General features: G+C 40.5%; 1 protein-coding gene across 2 annotated transcripts in view; it reads right to left on the bottom strand.

The window, feature by feature from the left end:
* The window catches only part of phkb (phosphorylase kinase, beta), a 112,691-nt gene that overhangs the window by 43,295 nt on the left and 46,919 nt on the right, over positions 1–22,477 (bottom strand). For both annotated transcript variants that reach the window (XM_073464073.1, XM_073464072.1), the window contains 4 exons: positions 17,595–17,652; positions 15,036–15,113; positions 10,738–10,896; positions 10,207–10,301 (listed from right to left, as the gene is read on the bottom strand). In XM_073464073.1, the coding sequence (XP_073320174.1) occupies positions 10,207–10,301; positions 10,738–10,896; positions 15,036–15,113; positions 17,595–17,652 (390 nt within the window). The remainder of the gene's footprint in view (positions 1–10,206; positions 10,302–10,737; positions 10,897–15,035; positions 15,114–17,594; positions 17,653–22,477) is intronic.

The following is a 22,477-nucleotide window of genomic DNA, read 5'->3' as shown; positions in this document are numbered from 1 at the left end:
ACTGTGCGATATGTCAGCTGTAAACAGGAAGATGCTGTACAGCAGAGCTGGCCAATAACACTGACAGTGAGACAAAAGAAACAGGAAGGGCCAAACCAATCAGACACTGCTAATGGGGCCCCTGGCATAGAGAACAGCTTGTAACACAGACGAGGAGGCAGAGGTGTGTCAGAGAAGGACAGAATCACACAAACAACTTCTGAAGCAAGTGTGCATGTGTTGGTATGAGTGTGATCAGAGGATGCATTTGAGTACGGGTAGTGTGACTAGACCTAATGCAAAGTGTGTGAGTGTGTCTGAGTGATGTCCATTTCCCTGCAGGTTAAGGTCAGTCGGCATCTCTCAAGAGCTTTTACTGTCACAGACCGCTGGGCTCGACATTTCCTGCCCACCAGCAGGCCATTTGGCAAACAGCAGGGTTTAGCACACTCTCAATCTGTATATGTGTGCATGTTTGTGTGTGTGTGTGTGTGTTGGTGTGGGTGTGTGAGTGAAGCAATGGCTAGTAGGAAAGTGCATGTTGATGTGAATATGTGTGATTTTGCCTGGTGGGTTTGTATAAAGTAGATGTTCATGCAAGTTGGAAAATGCAGTGTGTGCGTGCGTGTGTGTGTGTGTGTGTGTGTGTGTGTGTGTGTGTGTGTGTGTGTGTGTGTGTGTGTGTGTGTGTGTGTGTGTGTGTGTGTGCGGGTCACAGGCGTCCTACGTCCATCTGTTCCATGCGGCTCAGGGTCACTTTGCTCTTCAGAAAGGAGCAGACTGTAGATGATTTAGCAGTGTCCACCCACTGACCTTTAATCTGTGTTCGAATCATAGAGTAATATCCATATTTCACTGATCTCAACAGGTGTCTGCACCGTATGATCTTGCAGCGCAGCCACTGAAATGGCTCCTGCAGTAACACATCTCTCAGACAAAGACAGATGGGGAGATGATGACTGTCAGTCCACTTACTTGAAGAAAAAAAAAAGATGTTTTACGGCCGAACGCTCTTCACGCTAAACGTGTAACTGCACGTACATACCACTCAATAAAACCCATTTACACTTCGAAGCAAATGGACTGGAAAACATTGTACACAGCAGGAGGGAGTGGAAGTCCCATCTCCACCTCCAGCTGCGCTAAAAGGATAATCATCCAGATTCATAATGGGCCATAAAATGTTGTGTACGGAGTCAAAATGTATGTTATTGTAATCTACTAACCAACAGTGCAGTCATTATTCAGCCTACAGCCAGATGATGAAATCCTACATTGCTGTTTGTTAATTTCCTTAGAACAACCCCCTGCCTGGAGGAAATTATGCCATTCATATTTCTGGTTTATTTGGAATAAATAGAAGAACTCAGGAGCAGAACCTTACATTTAATTTTAAATCAATACATTTTTGGCTGCCTAAATATTTGGTTGTTTGATATGTAATCTCAATGTGGTTGCCCAGCACTATGTGTTAAAATAAGCACAAATTAGATTAGATTTTACTCTCTATAAAGGAGAAAAGTAGATTTTAGAATATAGACGCATGTAGGAGAATGTAATAAGAACCTTCAACCCCTATTTATGACAGTGACAAAAGTAAAAAGGTATGCTTACTAATATTTAAGCTTAAATCTGCATGAAGGTATTTTTGACCACACAAATTTGACTTTGACTGAAATGATCGAGTTTCTTGCGTTCTTAAAGCACCTTAACATCTGACTTTAAATATAAAGCATTTTCTCTATTATGCTAAATCTTCATAGATAAATAAGCAACCATCAAAATGACAAACAACACTCAAAAACTGTGCAAATAACCTGATCACCAGGACACACTAAAAAGCAATAGTGTTCAGGCAGGATCCCATCACACACAGAATAAAAGCTGATTAAGAAAATAACTTTTTAGAGCATTTAATGGCTAATATGTTAACCAGGGGTGGAAGTAACTAATTACAACTACTCAAATGACTGTAATGTAGTCATCTTTATGGGTACTTGTACAGTAAATACTATCTTTTCAAGTCTGTAATTTTACTCTTACTCCTATACTATGTAATCTACTTAGTTAGTTTTAAAATCATAATTGAGTACTGAGTACAATTTGAATTAAAATCGAAGCCTTTCATCTGGCTTTCATTCAGCAGGTGCAGGTTTGAAGAGGTGACCATGACCACTGAGCAGAACAGAACAGGTGTTGGGAGTTATTTGGACCAAAGATTTGGAGAAACAGAATCCCCTGTGATTGAACGGCTGCTACTGATAACGCATTAAACATCAACGGTTACAAAGTAACTAATACTCTGAGTAGCATTTGTGGGGAATACTTGTTTGACTTGTATTCGAGCAATATTTCAGTAATATAATTATACTTGTACCTGAGTGCAGATTTTTTGAGCGATGTGTTTGTGCCCTCACTGTTCACTTAAATACAAATAAACAAAATAAAATGGGTTAATCTCTCCTTTCTTCCTCCCAGGCCCTTTATATTTCAGCCTTACTCCCTCTCTTGTATCTCCGGCCATCTGTCCTCCCTCTATAGGGAGGTATGTTTGTTCCCCATGCTGTACTATCCAATCGGGGGCCTCTTCAGACCCACAGCTTATCTCTGACTGATGACTGACAGCTCCCGCAGCGTGGACCACAATCCAACATTTCCATTAACCTTCTTCTAACATGGTGCGAGGCATTTGTGTGTTTATGTGTGAGTGAATAAAACGGAAATCTGACGGAAGCCAAAGGTTCCTAGAGAGTTTTATAATGACAGAGTGGAGTGCTATGTTGCTTTGTGTTTTAGTGCAAAATTGTGCTTCAGTGCTGTGCGTGGGAGTCTGCTGGTTGTTGAACTCAGATAAAGTTCAACGAAATTAAAAGAGACAGATGGCGAAAAAGACAGAGGGCGAGAAGAGACAAAAATGGGAGAATGTGACACTGCGAGTACGCCTGAATAGCTGAGCAGATTAAGGGTATATTATTAAAAGCAAGTGTGTGACATAACCAACTACTAATTCACTTTTACAGCCATTCATGACTTCTCAGATCCCCCCAGTTGCTACGCCTGCTGCGTATTATTGCATGTTTGTCAGTGGGATGTCACGCCACGCTCCCCAGGGGCGCATTTGATCTGACTCACCCTCACAGCCCTGGGAGCGCGCTGTCTCTCATGCAGAAAAAACCCAGCACAGTCGACCCTTACATTGTGGTAGTGGCTGAATATCAAGGAAACCGCACTTATCTACAGGGTCACGCTTTAAAAAATCATCCATATGCAGCTATTATTAGAGCACAGAGGCTCCAGCAGCATAATGCACTTCCGCTCAATTTTCACAATTTGCCATGTGGGTTGCATATATACTTAAGCTGCACTTCATTACTGGAGTAAAAGGTTCGTGTACATCAAGCTCCACTATGCATTAAAGTTGCATATACACCCCATTCACCAACTAAATCACAACCTCCCACCTTTCAAATGCTGGTAGTTCGAGGCAAAACCACATTCCCTTCCTGCACACACGATGCAAATTTAATGCATCACTTTACCTATGCATCCTATAATATGGGGATATGTGCTGTATAATCATTTTTAAATTTAGACTGGCCACGTAAAATTGATGCTGTGTTGTGCACATTCTTAATATGAACAACTCAGCCACGTGCAAGAACATAAAGTGCTGCCATGTCAGCTCAAAGACGACAAAGTCACCACTTCTGCAGGGCACTGCAGGAGTCACAGCAGGGTTTACGTAGGGATGGGATTAAAATGATGCAACAATAAAACAGATACATAACTGCAATACATAAATAACACTGTAAACACACATTTAGTAAGAAAATAAAGGGAGACAGACTCAAATATCTCTCTCTGCAAGTCGATTATAACATAAAAAAACCTCATAGAATGGAATGTTCTGCATATTCTCGCAGGAAATGATTCAAACGTTGTCATAGCTACTTATTTAAACAGATAGTTATTGGTTATATGATAGAGTGCAACCACGCCAGCTCCTTTAAAACACATAAGCGGATGTCAAGGCTAATGTCAAACAACCCTGAGGTAACCTTACAAAAGCTTATATGTGAAACCAAACAGTACAACATTGCTACTGGCTATTCGTGGATTTAACATTGTGGAGCATCTTATTTTCTCCAGCTGTGGAATGAATTGATGCAGGGCCTTTCACTTCTAGCATAACATTTGGAGGGAATGGAACTATGAATAATATACATGCACACAAACACACGCAAGCGCCCTTGTATATAACCGCAACACTACCACAAATCCCTCTCAAATGTACAGAAATACGAAGATAGTGATATGCAGAGAGGGATGCATGCACACACATGACATAGGCATGCTTTTTGGGGGGATATACACAGTGGCAAACAAATTATACGCATACAGAAAGAAGGAGGAGAAAGGGGACCACACAAATCAAGCCTTAACTGTATGTGAAAGCCCAGCACGCCCATGTGCCTTTCCTGCCTGCAGACCAAACACTGGACGTCAATGATGCAGAGGCAACAAGACAGCTGTTACACACACATACACACATACACACACACACAATATTTCTTGCTTAAAACACAAAACAGAGTGCAAACACCGCCCTCCACTCACCCTTTTCCCCATATTATTTGCCTTTTTTATCCTCTATTTTTCTCTCTGCCCATCTCAAGGCTCTTTGCCTACACAACACATAAGCTAAGTGGTAGTCGAGATAGAAAAGGTGTGAGCGTATGAGATACAGAGGTAAAAAATACGAGATATATAGAAGGAAGAATTAAAGACCAAGAGCCTTGGAGAAATGGTTTAAAGCAATGAGAGGGAAAAGGGTACAGAAGTGAGAGGAGCGGCGGAGGATAGAAGTAAATACAGAATAAAGTCTACAATTTGTTTGGCCATTTGACCCCACACGGCGCTTAGCTTAGCACCAGCCACATAAATAAACAACCACATCGAGTTTCCCCTGGCTGAGGGCAGGAGGATACAGGTGCGCTCTGAGACTGAAAAGTGTGTTGATTTGCTCCATTTATGTCTTCAAGGAAAATAAAATACTCTTCACTTCGGCTTCCAGGTGCTTAAAAACTCCATCTGGTAATGGAAGATGATTTCTCAGATTTACTGAATTCTAAAGACAGAAGAGAGAAACACCTGCAACACCTGCGGTTGAAATTATGCCTTCCTTTCAAGCCACCACACACACAAAGTGAACGACTTCCATCACGCCAACTCATTTCCCTATCATCGACAGGAGGGCAGCTGTTTTCAGCACAAGAGCTATAAAACCACACTGCGCACTACCTGCTACACAACAAACAGCACACACAATCAAAGACTAGCTGGTGAACATAGCGGTGCGTTTAGCAGCTAAAGAGCTAAATATTTTCCTTGTTAGTGTAAAAAGACCAAAAACAGAGCTAAAAGAGGGTAAATAATGGATTTATATTAACCACCTTCTGGATGTTCACCTGTCATGGACATTGGCCAAATCATCACATCTGGAAAGCATACATTCTGCTGATTGTGGCAATAGTATGAGGTCTATATGTTCAGATGTGTCTGAATTATAAATGAGGAGTCAATAATGTTCATGGTTTAATTATATAAATTTCCCACCGACTCTCTTTTGGTGCCTATGTGACTATACTGCAAACCAGATGGGGTTTTTACCTTCACATTTACCTTGATGCTGCAGTTGATAGTCTGTATTCATCATCTCTTTCCCACCTAGACACACTGCCCACTGATGTAACCGAGCACACCCAGTTAGCCTTCACAGTTCGTATTAACTTCAGTAAGAAGTTGTCAGCTCTTCAATAACCTCATTAACAAGTTGCGCCGACGCCAAATTACATTTCAAATGGCCATGAAAAGATAGTGTCTCATCACTGTGACGGCGAACCACGGGGCTTTCAATTTTCTAAGAAATGAAGCCGAAGTAAAACCATTCACTCACGCATTTATTTGGACTGCATGCGGCTGAAAACATCAAACTAAATGCGATGGGCTTTTGTTGATGGGCTGCATGCAGAGCTGGGCTCGCAGCGAGCTGTCACGCCGCCGACACATCCAGTTTCAACAAAGTGTTATTGTGATAAAAGTAATCTCAACAAAATATGCAGCCTACCTGAGGGGAGTCAGGCTTTGCTCACACTGCATACTAGTTTGGAGGCCGAATTCATAAAAGCAATGTTACCAGCACAATGGAGCTGCATGTATTCATCCTGTTTTCCTACAGTGAAACATCACACCCCATCTGGTAATACAAGTGAGATGATGCTGATATTCTATTGACAATGACAGGATTTAAATCGCTTGCTGTTTGATCCGAATTAAAGATCAAAACAAATTGTAAGCGAAAAGTGGAAAGATCAAGTTTTGCAAAATACATATTCAGCAACCTGAATTTAGACAAGTGATTCCCAACCAGGGTAGCACTACTGCAGCTGGCAGAAGTGGTATGTGGAAAGATTGTGGAGTTACTCTGAGCAATTTGATCAAACAGAAATAAAGATGCAATTGTAAATATATATATATATACATACATATATATATATATATATATATATATACATACATATATATATATATATATATATATATATATATATATATATATATATATATGTATACACACACACATATATATATATATATATATATATACACACACATATATATATATATATATATATACACACACATATATATACATATATATATATATATATATATATATATATATATATCCACTGCGCTACAGCAACTGAATAACACATGTTGAGTGCATTAAAACTAGCAAGAGAGCAGACAAGTTGAAACAGTTAGCTACAAGTCATGGATAAATGGCTGAAGGACACAAAGTCTATATGCAAATGCAGATAAACAGTTGAATATTGAGCTGAAATAAATGGTTACACAGTTGAAATGGTTAACTAGCCTACAGGTAGTGGATAAATGACTGAAATAGATAGCGAGCTACAAGTAGGCTAGGCTAATAGGCCTTGGTAAACAGTTGAAATTCTGTGTTTAGCTAAAATCAATATACAGTTGAAATAGTTAGCTAGCCAACAAGTAATTGAAAATTGACTGAAATAGCTACAAGTAAGCTAGGCTAATAGATAAACCGTTCAATATTCAACTAAAATCAGTGGTTACATAGTTAAAATAGTTAGCTAGACTGCTATGAATAAATGCCTGACAGTACACTAGGCTAAAAGATAAACAGTTGAAAATCAGCATTTAGTTAAAAGTAATGGATAGATGGCCCAAACTGAGATCTAATATTATATCCATCGTTATATATTTAAAACAACTCAGATAAACACATTTGGAACATGGTGAGGAGTGATGATTGACCTACACTTGAATTAATCTGACAAGACTGTGGGGCTGACAAAAAAAGGTCGGGAAAATCATTATTACAAACAAATAATCTTCAATAAGTAAGTTAAAAGCGCCCTTACACATTTATGGTTGGCTGGCTTCTCAATTCACATAGCAACTGGCACAGCAGACGTGTTTTTTTCACAGCTGCATGCTGAAATTGGAAGTGATATAATGACAATTTCCTATGAGTTTGAAAATCCAAAACCACTTCTATCTACAACAAGAAATGTCTACACAGCGCAAGTAAATGTCAAAACCTTTAAGTGAAAAAAAGACAATTCTAGTCACTCAAAGATTTGACCTTCCTTGTACTAAAGAATGAGAGTTAAATATAGACATTTGTAGCTCTTACAGGCAAATGTTCATCCCTCTTATTCTGTCTTTCTGCAGAGTTTTTCGACTGGCTGACATGCTCTTTTGGTTTGGTTCTCTTGTCTTTATTCTCTCTGCTGATCCTTCTCCCTGCACCCTATGTGATTCAGTCTGGCGTTCATTATACCTCTCTAGGCCTATCCTCTCCTGCGCTCCTTGTTCTAGCACCATCTTATCAGCCAGGCTACAAAAACAAAATCCCACATACAGAGGCAGAATGGGACATATCAACCCACACTTTACAGCGAAGAGAATGAACATCAGGCCGTTGTATACGTATCTTTACCCTTCATCTGTGTGATCCTCAGAGGAGCCGGCTGTCTCAGATATGGATTAAGCCTTCAGACATGATAGTCGTTCAGAGAGGCAGCTTGTCGAGGAAATGGCCCGGGTTTAATCCACGCCTGTAAGACTGGCCCTTGGCAAGGTAAAAACTGATGGCCTCGGCTTTTTAGGCTGTCGTTGGATGACTTGTAATTATAAGTTTAGCACACATGAATAATACAAAAAGTGGTAAGGAGGATCAAGTAGTGGGATTGTTTGTGTTTGATTTGGGAATTTCCTGAGAAAGAGTTTCTGGCCGGAAAGGGCGCAAGTAAGGGTGGACACTTGCTGTCTGTAGCTGACCTGTGCCTACCATGACTACAGCACTACTACATGGAGACTGCAGGAGTTGTGATGTCAAGCTGAAAGGTTCTGATGATCCTGCGGTTGTTGATGGTGAACACGACGTCGAGCAAGTTGAACAAAGGCTGAGTTAACTTTTTCTTTCCAGTATTACACAACATGCAAATTCATCTACACCTCCCATCCTAGTCGCAAATGTCTCTCTGTCACAGTGACTGACGTTGGGCACAGTGATTGATGGCAGCAACATATTTCAAACAAGTTGGGACAGGGGCAACAAAAGACTGGGAAAGTTGTGGAATGCTCCTGGTAACAGGCGATAGTATCGTGATTGGGTTTGCTTTTCTACGAGCATGTGAGCCACCAAAGAGTAGCATCATTCAGTCACTGTATATGTCTCCAATCTACCAGGTCATAAGCGGTTTGACTGGTTTTATTCAGGCCTTGAACCTCGCCAGCCCACCCCAACCCCAGAAGTAAGCGGTTCTTTGTTCTAGACGAGCAAATCGTTGGTGCCGCTCTGTGACCACTTTTCCCAGCTGGAAGCCAGTTCTTTGGCTGTCGAGATGCAAAAAACTAGTAGGCACTGGTTCTGACCAGACACCTGAACCGCCTTGGTCAAGACGGGTAACAGTGTGCCAGTTCTTTTGGAATTAGGGTTGTAGATGTATTCAGTAATAAAACTAGGCAGAATAGAAGTTAGAATAGAAGTGAATGAGAGACTTTCCATCAAAGCACATTACAGCCTCATCATATATAATACACCTGCCCCGTGCTGCGGGGGTGCCATCAATTTGTTATCTGATACCAAGTTATAAATCACAGGTATAGGTATATACTTGCTGCTTGCTTTACATTTATTTACACATATGTGAGCTGCTGGTACTGCTATACATTTCTTTTCTTTTTTTCTGTTTAACTTTACGGACTTTTTATCCTAACATGCTTTTGTACGATGACCACTGAGAATGCTTGATTAAAACTGGCTGCCAGCTGTCTCAGTTGTCTATTATGACCCAGTATCTCTGATGCAGGTGTATGCTTGTTGTTCCAAACCCATTCATCAGGAACTCTGATGAGAAAAAACAACTAACCTAACTAGTCTAACCTCAAACCTTTGTGATACTTGAGTGAATGTGGGTTTTCAAATCAACTAAGGCTAACATGAGGAAAGAGGACTTTTGAAGTAGCTGCTGATAAGCTGGTTGAAAAAGAACACAGTGATTAATATCATCGCTGCAAAGACAATCTGTTATTAATGTTGCGTGGCACAGGATGCAAGGTCACTTTATTCTTTTAGGCTACGCATGTTCAGAGAGTGAAAACAAGTTAATGCCTGTGAAGGATTTGACAGAGTCAAACAGCTGGGTTTTAAAAACTCCTCACGATTTTGATTATCCATTATAATTGTGAACATGCAACTCGTCCATTATCCCTAATTTACACTTCTAAGTTGTCCCTATTGGATAGACTAATTAAGTAAGACTAAATTAAAAACACAGAACAGATTGTTTTTCTCCATGGTGAGTGGGCAGTCCACTCGCTGCCCACTCTCTGCCTCTACAGCATGAAGCACTTAGTGCTGCTTGATTTCTAAAATAAAACACTAGATCTTTTTTTTTTTATTGTGTATATGTTTTTACTACAGTACTTCAGGTCAAAAGCACTGAAATGCTTTGATAAGTAAGCTTAACAAGGAGCATTTGGATCCAAAGTTGTGTTGAGAATGAATGTCTGTAGTGCATATGAGTATTCAAGGTGATACGTTTTGAAGTAAGTATGGACAGTTTAGATGAGAGCCAAGTGATGACAGTCAATCACAGTCACGTCACAGCTTACCTGATTGGAGTATCGCATGCTGACGTTGCGTTGGTCCTGGCGCGGCACGTAGCGGTGGATGGGATCAATATCTCTCGGGCTGATCAGCTCATCCACTGGAATGTGAGCACACACACAAAGGTAGACACAAAAACATTAACATGCGTACACGCACAAGGCCACATACACAAGAAGGCAAGTCTAAATTAAGAAAGACAAAAGTATCAGTTTCTCATCATTTACACACATACACACACTGGATGAGTCAAACTGCGTCCTGTGAAGCGAAGAATGAAGCAATATTTAGATCATATATACTAAAAAATGAATTGATGTTTGTGCCCAATTCAGATTTACACACATAAAATAGAGCGACACATTTCAATAAATATGAACCTGAGGTCATATTGCACTTGAGGTGTTGCATTATTAATGAACTTTCAGACTTGTATAAGAGGAAACAGAGTGAACGCGTGGTTCGGAGCATCATACCAAAGCACATTTGAACATACACACACACACACACACACACACACACACAAAGAGGCATACCCAGCAGCTTGGCGATGTTGAAAAGCGCCTGACCACACAGGAAGATCTTCCCATCACGGCCAGAGTTGCTAGGGAAACGCTTCTGGCTTCCATGCTTGTTCTGCTCTGCCTCCACAAAGTCAGCCGGTACGTAGTAGTATTTGGGGATCACAGCATGGCCTGGCATTAGAGACAAGGACTATGAGCACTATGTGTGTGCGTGTGTGTGTGCATGTGTGTGTGTGTGCAGCAGTGTCACACACAGTATGAAGAACATTTTCACATCTTGACATGTACATACACATGTGAGTTGACGTTAAAATGGGCTCCGCTCAGTAGCTGCACCAACAACCTTCTTATGCGCTGCAAAAATGACCTCTTAAATTCTCATTTTGATTTATTTTAAAATGGGTTATTGAAAGCAACAGGGGTTACTTTTTACCGCGGACAGCTGATTAAAAACACGTGAAGTGAAAATATGTCCACAGGATTCCCGTGGAGGTAGAGAAATAACACATTTTTGTACCCATAGAGTATTTTTACAATGTTACCATTAAAGCCTTGCAATGGGCTCCAGCTGCTGAATCACCACAAAGAAACAAAGTAGTTCCTGATTGCTTGGAGTAGTCATTTGTACCAATTCAGTCTGAATTGAAGGGTACAGTCGTTGAAGTGAGTGAAGGCGGCAGACTACTTAGTGTGCCCAAACAGTGCTGTAGAAAAAGCACTCGCTCAAGCTAACATTCTGGCATTGTTTATGGGTGGGAACCTGGTGAGGGATCATGTGCTTGTCGCAGCTCTCGCCACTCCTAGTGTCTGATCTGTGTACAGTGTCTCTCTCTGCTCCACCTGGCCAGAGCACAAAGTCAACTCAGCAGGTAGGGTGTCCCGCCAAGTGATAGAGCTACATGGTCCTCTCAATCAAGGGTTTTCAGAGGCACACTTCAGACTAAGGGTTCTGAGAACATCGTTTCAATGTATTATGATCCTTTTCTTTATAACAGGCATAAAACAATGGCTTCAAGTTTGCTGATGTCTCCATAGCTCACTAGCTACATAGCTAATATTACATTGCTATGCTGATTTATGCATTAAAGTCCTGCATTCTGATGTACTTCAGCATTACAATAATGCCTTTAATGGCTATGACGCCCGAAACTAAAGTCCAACAGCAAAGTTGATGCTCATGGTACCGCTCCTCTAACATCAGTGACGACTGGCAAGGTAGAAGCACAGATGGCTAATGTTAGCCTGCTAGTGGCCATGTAATGAAGCAGTGTTCTTTTTTATTTGATGACTTGATTGATAATGTGAAGTTGTGAAAAAATTACAAGCATCCACGCTCTTGATCCCCGGCAGCTAAATATCACCAGGATATCAGGATTGTCACAGTAACTCAAGCGAAATCCCCAAGGGTAAAGATGGCATAATGGAAAGTTTGCGTCTTTTCACGTCAACATCATCGACAACAACTGATGTGTTATGAGGGTCTTGAAGCGTTCTTCCCTTTCAGAGGGGTTGATTTCAACCACCACCCCTTGTAACTCTGTTCTGAGGTGCAAATAGACACTTGAAAACTTGGAAAAAGAGTTGAGCCTATGAGTGTAGAGCCATGACAGTGGCTCTATGAGGTTGTACTCAGCTCCCCCTTCAACATAGAAATTGGCTGGCACGAGCATGATAGAAGGCTGAATAATAATATACAGTCATGGAAAAAATTATTAGACCACCCTTGTTTTCTTCAATTTCTTGTTCATTTTAATGCCTGGTTCAACTAAAGGTACATTTGTTTGGACAAATATAATGATAACAACAAAAATAGCTCGTAAGAGTTTAATTTAAGAGCTGATATCTAGCCATTTTCCATGGTTTTCTTGATAGTAACCAAAATCACTTAAGTTCTTACATCAATAGCTATGGCACTGTACTGCCAAAAACACTGCTTTTAAGCATTCCATGTTTTCTTTTCTGTTTGCTTTAAACACATGATACACACAGGAGTTAGTACTTGATTGCGTAACCATTGTTTTTGATGACTGAAGCCATGCGTCTTGGCATGCTCTCCACCAGCTTCTGACATTGTTCTGCTGTCACAGCAGCCCATTCCTGTTGCACAAATTCAAACAAATTTGCTTTGTTTTTGGGCTTGTGGTTCTCCATTTTGAGTTTGATGATTTTCCATAGGTTTTCAACTGGATTCAGATCTGGTGATTGAGCAGGCCAAGGCATGGTGCGAATGTTGTGGTTCTCCATCCAGGCTTTAACTAACCTTGCTGTGTGGCAAGGGGCATTGTCTTGTTGGAAAATCCAGTCATTCGAGGCAGGAAAGAGTTTTCCAGCTGATGGAAGAAGACTGTTTTCAAGAGTAGCCCTGTACATGACCTGGTTCATTCGCCCTTCACACAATTGCATTTGCCCTGTTCCACTCATACTGAAACAACCCCAGATCATCACTGATCCACCCCCATGTTTTACTGTAGGGGCAAGACAGTCTGGTTTGTAGGCTTCTCCAGGCCTCCTCCTAACCAGTAAGTTAGCTGGAGTGGGCATCAACTCAAAATTGGATTCATCACTGAAGAGAACCTTAGCCCAATCATCAACAGTCCAATCCTTGTGATCCCTAGCAAAGAGTAACCGGGCCTTCCTGTGCCTTTCGTTGATGAAGGGCTTCTTCCGTGCTCTGTGTGACTTCAGACCAGCTTCAACAAGTCGGTTTCGAACTGTCCTTGCCGAACAAGTCACATTTCTCGACAGTGCCCACTCATTTTTAAGGTCCCTGGAGGTCTGACGACGATTCCTGACACAGGAACGGACGAGTGCACGGTCATCTCGTGGGGTAGAGAGACGTTTCCTGCCGCGGCCAGGTAGCAATTTGGTAGTGCCGTGTTCGGCTTGTTTTTTCTTGTTGTAATGAACAGCTGTCTTGGAGATCTTTAGTTTTTTTGCTACCTGTCTCTCACTCATGCCAATTTCCAGCAGTGCCAAGATGGCTGCCTTTGTGGCTTCACATAATTCTTTTGTTTTAGGCATTATGTGAGAGCTGACAACTTCTGAGTTGTGCTATGGCTTGAATGTAAGCAGGAAACCACTCTAAGCCTTTGCATGTGCAGTGCTGCTTATGACATGAAATGGCCTCTTATATACCCTGGGAATACAATTAAGCTTAAGAATGTCAAATAGGACATAAAGTATTATGTGATCAGCTGCATTTTTTGTTGTGTTCATTGTATTATACCTTTAGTGGTACCAGGTATTAAAATGAACAAGAAATTGAAGAAAACAAGGGTGGTCTAATAATTTTTTCCATGACTGTATAATTCACTCTGATTATCAGGCTACATTTTAGGCACTTCAGGTACAAAATTACACCTTTGATCGTAGTACAAAATGGTGTATGCGCCTGTACATAAGAGAGCCCCATCACCAACCTTTGTACTACAGTGTACTTTCTTCTCAGCCTTTTCCGGAAAGGGTGATACAATAAGAATCCAACAAAGTGACTCAAATAATGGCACAACTGTAGTTAACACTGTCCATTCAGCACTGTAGAGCAGGATGTCTCCTGCCGCTGTAGCCTGCATGTGTCTATGTATAATCAGAACAATGAGAGCCCATGACTCTTGGAAGGTCAGGTGAACCTGCAGCAGAACACACAATAGCAGCTTCTCACAGCTTCAATACATTTGTGGCTCTAAACTTTCCATGGACACTACTGGTAAGAGACAGAAATATAAAACCTGGCCAATTAACTTCAGGAGTTTCATACGTAACCAGTACAAAGGTACTATGGTGATGTCCGGGGCAACTGTAGTCATCTCTGTCATACATCATTATCCTTTCTACACTCCAATTATTCCCCTTCTATTATGAAAAGACCAATAGAAACTCAAAGCTCTTGACATCCCTATCATTTGACTGTCTCTCCTCACATCAGTGGGTACAGGTGAATATAGAAGCCAGGCACTTTGCTCCTGTGGAAAAGGCTGAGTTCACTTGAACGTACCACCCCTGTGAGCCTCAGTCACAGTATGTGGTGTATGAATATGGATGACATGATTTAATAAGAGAAAGTTTTTCATTGCTAGAGGGGGAGAGAACAGAGGCGGGCGCTGAAGCTCCAAAACGAACCATATTGATATGGCAAATCAGATAATGTTATACGTGCGTGTGCATATGTAATTATTCTCCCGTTTCCATCGGTCACTGCATTTATGTGTGTGTGTGTGTGTGTGTGTGTGTGTGTGTGTGTGTGTGTGTGTGTGTGTGTGCGTGTGTGTGTGTGTGGGTGTATGTGTGTGTGTATTTATGCGGTTACTCACCCTCATAAGACTGGAAGATGATGGGTTCAAGGAGGTCCTGGTACTCTTTGACCTGAGCTTTATTTCCTCTGAACACCCCTGCAACACCAACATGCACAGACAAACACACATGCACACACACACACACACACACACACACACACACACACACACACACACACACAGATTTAAAGATACTTATTAAAAGTTTTGGATGAAACTCTTTTTTCCTCACATTGTTAGTCTACACCAATATTCAACAACTATATTAAAACAAATCTATACAATCCAATGTCTTCTTCTTCCTCCTGTTCTTCTTCTTATTATATAGTGTGTGTACATACATATATGTATATATATATATATATATATATATGTATATATATATATATATATATATATATATATATGTATATATATATATATATATATATATATATATATATATCATCTAACAGATGAACAATATTTTTGCCTGTTCCCTCGTGGGATTGTGACAATGCTCCGAGTATATATACTGTAACTCTCGTCCGTGCAATCTTTTTTTTTTCCATTACTACATGTATTGCTATGCATCACAGCTATGTTTGTGCAATAAACACATTCAAAATACTACAACAATTCTAGTGCAATAATACGTATATTAAATGCATATTGCATTGTATTATTTATTTATTGTTTGTTTTGATTACTAGTTTTATTCTAGAGTTCTACTGATTTCTAACTTTTTTCAGCTCTATGTGTTTGTTCACATGATGTTTATTTACTGAGGTTGTTTTCCCTGTGAGTTTTCAACATTTTTTATATTTGTGTCCCCCTGTACTGCACTGATCAGGAGTCATTTTGTTGTATTCTGTACAATGATAATAAAGGCTTTCTATACTACTGTACTGTATAATACGGTAAGAGCATACTGTATGCAGTATACGTGTGTGTATGTATGTGTTTTGGATGTCCTGCAGCCTGATGTAGATTTTGTGCTGGGGTTGATGGATTAAACACTTATTTTTTATGTACAGGGTACACTGATATTTTGTGCTTTATAACACAATCACTGTCATCCTAAAACATATTTTAAAACCACACGGATTAATTTAAAAATCCAGAAGATACGGAGCAAATATATGATTCATAACCATGTTTATGGCCAACTGATGAAAAGTTCAATATTCTCTCTCCTTTAAGCTCTGTTTTGTTCTCCACCAACCCATTAAACTATGACCTCCAACAGGAATACTTCAGCACCCACTATGTACTGTATGTGCCAGAGGTTTTCAGTGTTAAGCCCTTCTGTGGCGCTGTCTCTGTGCTTAAACTATTGTTTTATTTTTTTCGCCTTTATATGGCTTTATTGATAGGACAGCTTAAGAGATGACAGGAAATGGGATGAGGGGGCGGGGGGATGACAAGCACGTCAAACTTGAACCATGACAAAAAATTTTAATTAAAATATATTTTTTTTAATTATTTTCCTAACAAAGAAAAATATTTATTTTTTAAAGAAATACGAATGAATGAAGATGTGGATTCTCCCTCCCTCTCTGTCTTTTTTTTAATCCTAAGATTGTAAATGTTTTCAATATAATCATGAAATTACTATACAAAGATGAAGTAGGAGGAATTATTTTATTTATCTATGTACTATTTTTTTCTTTAATGTTTTGTTAAGTATTTAGGTTGTTGGGCCTGTTGATAGAGGTTGTGATACAATACAGTATGTGTGTTTATCTTAGGATGTATCGGTTTGATTTTGTATTGTTTTAGAGTGATTTTGGTGGGTTTTTTTCAGACACAACATTAAAAGGACCAACAGATCAAGAGAATAACATTGATTATCTCTTTACAGTGCAGTATACCGCTGGGAAAACCTTGGGTCCTGGTATTCATGTGGGTGGCACTTGACACACTTGACCCACAGCACCCACACAAAGCTGTTGCGGACAAAGATCAATGGGGTCTCAATTCCCGCTCAGTCTTGTGATGTGGCAAGGGCCACCATCCTCTTGCGGAGTCCACTGCCATCGATGAGCGCTATTGCTAAGAGGGGGTGTACTCGCTCTGCAACTGTGTTTGGGAGGGTGCTGCATGTCACGTGAACACCAGGAGCCAAGGTTTCCCAGCAGAACATTGCAATGTAACAAGATGATCAATGTTATTCACTTCAACTGTTAATGTTGTGTGGATCAGTGCAGTTTTGAATCATGTTGTCTTGCTTTTTACTAAGTTCTGTTTACTTACTATGTTTTTGTCGTTATGCATTTTGAGCAGTTGGTCCCCTAAAGATGAACAATTAGAGATGGGAAACAGGCTCGAAATCAGTGTTTAGAGATTGATGAAATCATGCTTGAATTCACATTCTTAAGCCAGATTATACTCCATACGTTTACTATTTCCGGCCGGGCCCTTAAGTTCACCCACAAATTTTCACACATCACATCTTTTGAAAAGAGTTTCTAAGTCCTCTAAAACCTGACAAACACCAAAATGTAATTTCCCGTCAAATGCTTCAAGTCAGGATCTATCTTGCCAATGACCCACTTGAGGCATCATAACAGTAGCTATGGATAGAACAAGGCTTACCGTCAATCATCATGTAGATGAAAAATATGGGAAACTCGCACTCGATTCCATCAAAAAGCTGGGGAGAGACAGAGAGAGGAAGAATTATAGCTTTTCCATTTCAGAAAGAGGAGAGAAGCTCCAGGACTTCAAAGCAGTGGGTGGCTGAACTTTAGTGGCTCTGAATATGAAACAGCAATGTACAGGGAAAGAAGATATAGAAGGCATGACACTGTGAATGAAAACCAGCACAACAGTGAGGAATAATAATGCCTCCTCACAAGGTCATTTTCTTGAATTCAAAGTTGTGCGGTTTGTTTTATGGAGGACATCTGAAGGTCTGAGGTGTCAGAAAGTTTACAGTGATGAATACCCGAAGCATACTCAGAGAAAAGTTGGATCAATCGACCATTTTTTCTTTACAGGTAACTGTTTGGCTGTGGGGCCCGCACTTCTACCGCTTCAACAAAAGAACTGGCTGTTGTGTGATGAGACAAAAAGTAGAAGAGTTGTGAAACAAATTTAAACATTTTTAATTAGAAGAAAAAACAAGTTGCACACCTCTTAAATGCAAAACAATGGAGAATTTAAAATGGAGAAAAAAAAGCTAACACCTCCATGCCTGTACACACCTTTACCTAATGGATGACCAATTAAAGGACACACCAACATTAAGACATTATTGTTGCTTTCACACCTGTTATTCAGTTTATTTAGTTTGGCTAAAGCAAGCTGTTTTGTTGCTCCAGAGGAGGCTTCATGTAGTCTGATAGATTGCCTCCAGTGGCTAAGTTGCATTGTGGGTAATGTAGGCTCCAGGAAAACCTGGGTCCAACATTACCCACTGAGTGACTTCAATGTAGGGCACAAGTAACATATTGATTTATACAAATCATTTGGTAATCATAAAGTGAAAAGGAGTTGAAGCCCTTTGTGGCACCAGAGAAGATCAATAAAGCAGAGAAGTGATTCAATGAGTCAGCTGCCAGTCCATATACTGTATGTATGACGTTACGCTTACACCTTTGTAATAAGCCATCGTGTATATGAAGCACACCACAACTTAAAGGCAAAAAGTATCTTTTCTTGGTCTTTACCAAATGAACTCACATTACATTCATTTTGCTGACACTTATAGCCAAGTATAAGTTACTTACAATAAATGCATTTCAAATATTTAGTCCAACCTTGTAGAGCCTCCGTACTTAAACCTTTAAGATCAGAGGGAGCTGATCATTGTTATTTAGAAAAGGAGAAGAAGACACAAACAACTGTCGACATCAGTGGAGCTGAGCTGGAGCAGGTAAACAGTTTTAGGTGTCTTGGAATCAACATCACAGAGAACCTGTCATGGCCTTGACACTTCGCCCGGTTAAAGCTTCTTTCCTAAGGCTGTGAGACTCCTCAACTCATCTTTTGCACTGCACCATAAAAAAACTTTTTCTTGTGTAGCACAAAGGGACTGCACACTTGCATTTTGTTGTACAACCCTGTTTTGTAGAATGACAAATAAATGCACCCTGAACCTCAAAAACAAATTGTACCTCCAACAGTAGGCAACATACAAAAGAATACAGCGCACACCCAAAGATACTTGTCAAACACTTGGTTTAAAATAAGGTCATGTCTCTCAATGTGCAAGCAGCCAATCATACTTTAGGATAAATGACTGGCACTTTGGGTTGTAAATCAGATTTCAGGGGTTTGCCAGTGCCATCCCAGGCCTTGCTTCTGGACACGGCCCTGGTTCAGACACCATGAGCCACCAGAACAGCTTCTAGGAATATATTCTCCAAGTGTGGGGAGCTCTAATGGATGAACAATATTTTTCCCTGTTCCCTCGTGTGGGATTGTGACAATGCTCTGAATCATCCCATGTGTGTTCAGTTGGGTTGACATCTGGTGGCTGTGGAGGACACAGCGTGTGATTGACATAATTTTCATACTCAAACCGTTCACTGACCCCTTACTGAAACATTTATGTTTCTCCTCCAATTAATTCTGAATTTTAATTTGATTAAACCTCTCTCTCATCTCTCAGCACAAGCCATGATTGACTAGCTGACTGACTGACTGATCATTGTGAGTGAGTAACTGATGAGTGCGTGCGTGACTGTGCGGCAGTCTGCATGTTTTCAGCCAACCGAACACGGAGAACTAAAAGGCAGCATGTGGCAGCAGCTGGAGTGAATTTTCCAGAACAAACACTCGAATTGACACAAACACCATCACTTGCTGGATGCCCTGAATCTTACTCAGCCAGAAATCCTATTACAGATTGTGTGTCGTGTTGCACGCATACACAAAAAAACACGCAAACCTTCTTAAGTCATTTGGTTACAAGTCACATGCAGAGAAGACGAGTCAAGTGAATCACAGCCTTATTAATTCCAGTAATTCAATCCCATCTTGTTTATGACAGCCTAAAGAGGATCAGCACAAACACACGGGTGAAATGTGAGCGGCTCCGTCTTTTCAGAATAACTATTTTTTTAGTCACTAAATTTATATAAACACTACGAATCACCAAGGTCTGCTCGTAAAACAATCAAACAAGCTGCAGAATTTTATTAGCCTCGCTAAAATCCATCATTCAAAACGTGTGTGCATGTGTGCATTTTAGCCTGTCTAACTATAAATGTCATTAGTCGTGACTATCTTTGTCCCTCATCTTTTCCAATAATCTCCACACTGATGGAAGATAACAGAGATTACATCCTAATGTAATTACAAATGGATGGTAAGGCTGGCACACGCAAACACGCGTGGGAGCTGCATTCACCGTGCAGACACTGCTGTCTGTAGGCTTGAATGTGTTCCTTTAAATGGTTAACGTCTGCACCCTTGTGATTATGCAGGTATACATGGCGTCTGACTGTGTGTGTCAGCATAGACGAGAAGCAATTTCTTAGCTATCAGGTGGAGAGAAAGAGAGAGGGGAATAAAAGAGGTGCATAAAGAGATACTGAAGGAGGAGAGTTTATTTGGGGGGCGCTGAAGCAGTCACCCAGGCAGGCCTGTGCTTTTTGGCCTGTTGAGGCTGTAAACAGGCAGGGATCCCTGGTGTTTTGTGCTTGAGCAGCTAGACTGATTGGTAAAACTGTCTATCACACAGGCTGCTGCTCCCTGTCAATGGTAAACAGACAGTGAGCTCAGACGTTTGCCCTGCTGTGAATTCTTCTCTTAAACACCAACAACAACTTCACTCAGTGTCTTCTGCAGGGAGACCCAGGCTATCTGTGACTTCTTTTTCACCACGAGGGGCTCATGCTGTGTCAGACACTCCCATGGCATTTCACCATTCTGTGTGTTCACTTATCGCTAAAAGGAAATAACATATGTTAAGACTCTTTCAGAGCTCAAAAACACGACAAGTGCATAATTTCTCTGCAGTTTGTTTCGATATTCATCACTGAGAACCTGTAATCTTGCAGCAATATTTACCGCATTGTGTAATATTACTACCTGGAGCAGTTTCTTTTCTGGAACTAGATTTGCATGCAGTATTTGCTGATGTGGTAGCAAATATATTACTGTTGGTAGATGGAAGGCAAATAGCAGCAGGAGCGAGCATGAATTCAAGTTATGAAAACTCACTGGCATAAATCTGTCTGCCTGCTGGTAGAACTGAGGGCAGGACGGAGCCTGAAGGAACTGAGGCATTAAATACTGTTTGCTAATTCTTAGCCTTAGAGCATTTGTATCGTATTAGCTGCAGGATTAAAGAAAGCTAATTTCAAAGTATTGTGAGTGGTTCAGAGTTAGTGCCCTTTGAGTGCCCTCACTTTCACTGTTGATGCCTTTTTGCTCTGTTTTTAGAACCAAGTCTCCTCCTTTTTTCAAGTTTCTGAAAATTAAGAGGGCCTTGGTAGCCAAATGGTAATGGTGTGCCACGTGGCCGCATGGCTTCCGTGACATCGCAGAGACAATTCAAGCCAGCGACTTTTTTGTATGTCATACCCCTTTCTCTTCTCTGCTGTAAAATAAAGGTGAAAAATGCCACAAAAAAGGGGTTTCTGTCAATTCTGCAAATAAAACAGCTAATCTAATTTACTAAAAGGGATGTTTTCTCAAACATTTTTCACAGCGTCATAGCAGCTGTGAGAGCCATGAGCAACAATCTGTCGAGTCATACACAAAACAGTTCACTGCCAGCCACAAAGTCGTCAAATCACAACTGAACTATATTTGAAAAAGAAAGACATTTTTTGTGTCTTTTGTAAATTACTTTGCAGAATCTTCTTTGAAAAGAGCAATCACCTTCAGGAAAGCTGTTTCCTGGTCCTTGTTTTTCAAAACTATCAATAGACAGTTCATCTAGATGAAACTGGCATTACTGATTTTTGGCCACTTGGGAGCAGCACAATAAGTGTATGCAGATGTTAGCAGAGGAGTTGTCTATTTACATACTGAGTGAATATCGAGCAACACAAGCACTCTTGCAGTCATGTTTTTGGGGCCACCAGCGAACATACCACAGTCCAATTTTCACTCTGTTTTGGTCTCCATCAAATCCTGATGGAAATATTGGGCTTTTAAGCTACTAGGATGCTGGCAAGGAGCCTCAGATGTAGTTCACTGAGCAGTTTCCCACAAAACTAGATGGTATTTTACTTTATTCACAACAAACTGTGACTTTCTTGGCTTGAAAAATTATCTTTTTAATTCACAAACATCCTATGTGTGAATCGTGGCACTATTCAAAGGGTCTTTGTCTCTCCCCTTTGACTAATGTACATTTTTTAAATCCAAAATAAGGTCCCATGAGATCCACCAGAGGGGTCGTGACCATATTACTAGGGGTAGATTTATTGGAATATTGCCTAGCTTTTTATCCAGGGGTACAAAAAGTAGCACAAATGATCATAAACTGCCCAAACAATTATCAACCACTTGGGTGGAAA

This window comes from Pagrus major, chromosome 4 (assembly GCF_040436345.1).
Source record: "Pagrus major chromosome 4, Pma_NU_1.0".
Classification (NCBI taxonomy): domain Eukaryota; kingdom Metazoa; phylum Chordata; class Actinopteri; order Spariformes; family Sparidae; genus Pagrus; species Pagrus major.
Note: the sequence above shows the minus strand (reverse complement) of the source record. Positions and strands in the feature narration are given on the sequence as shown.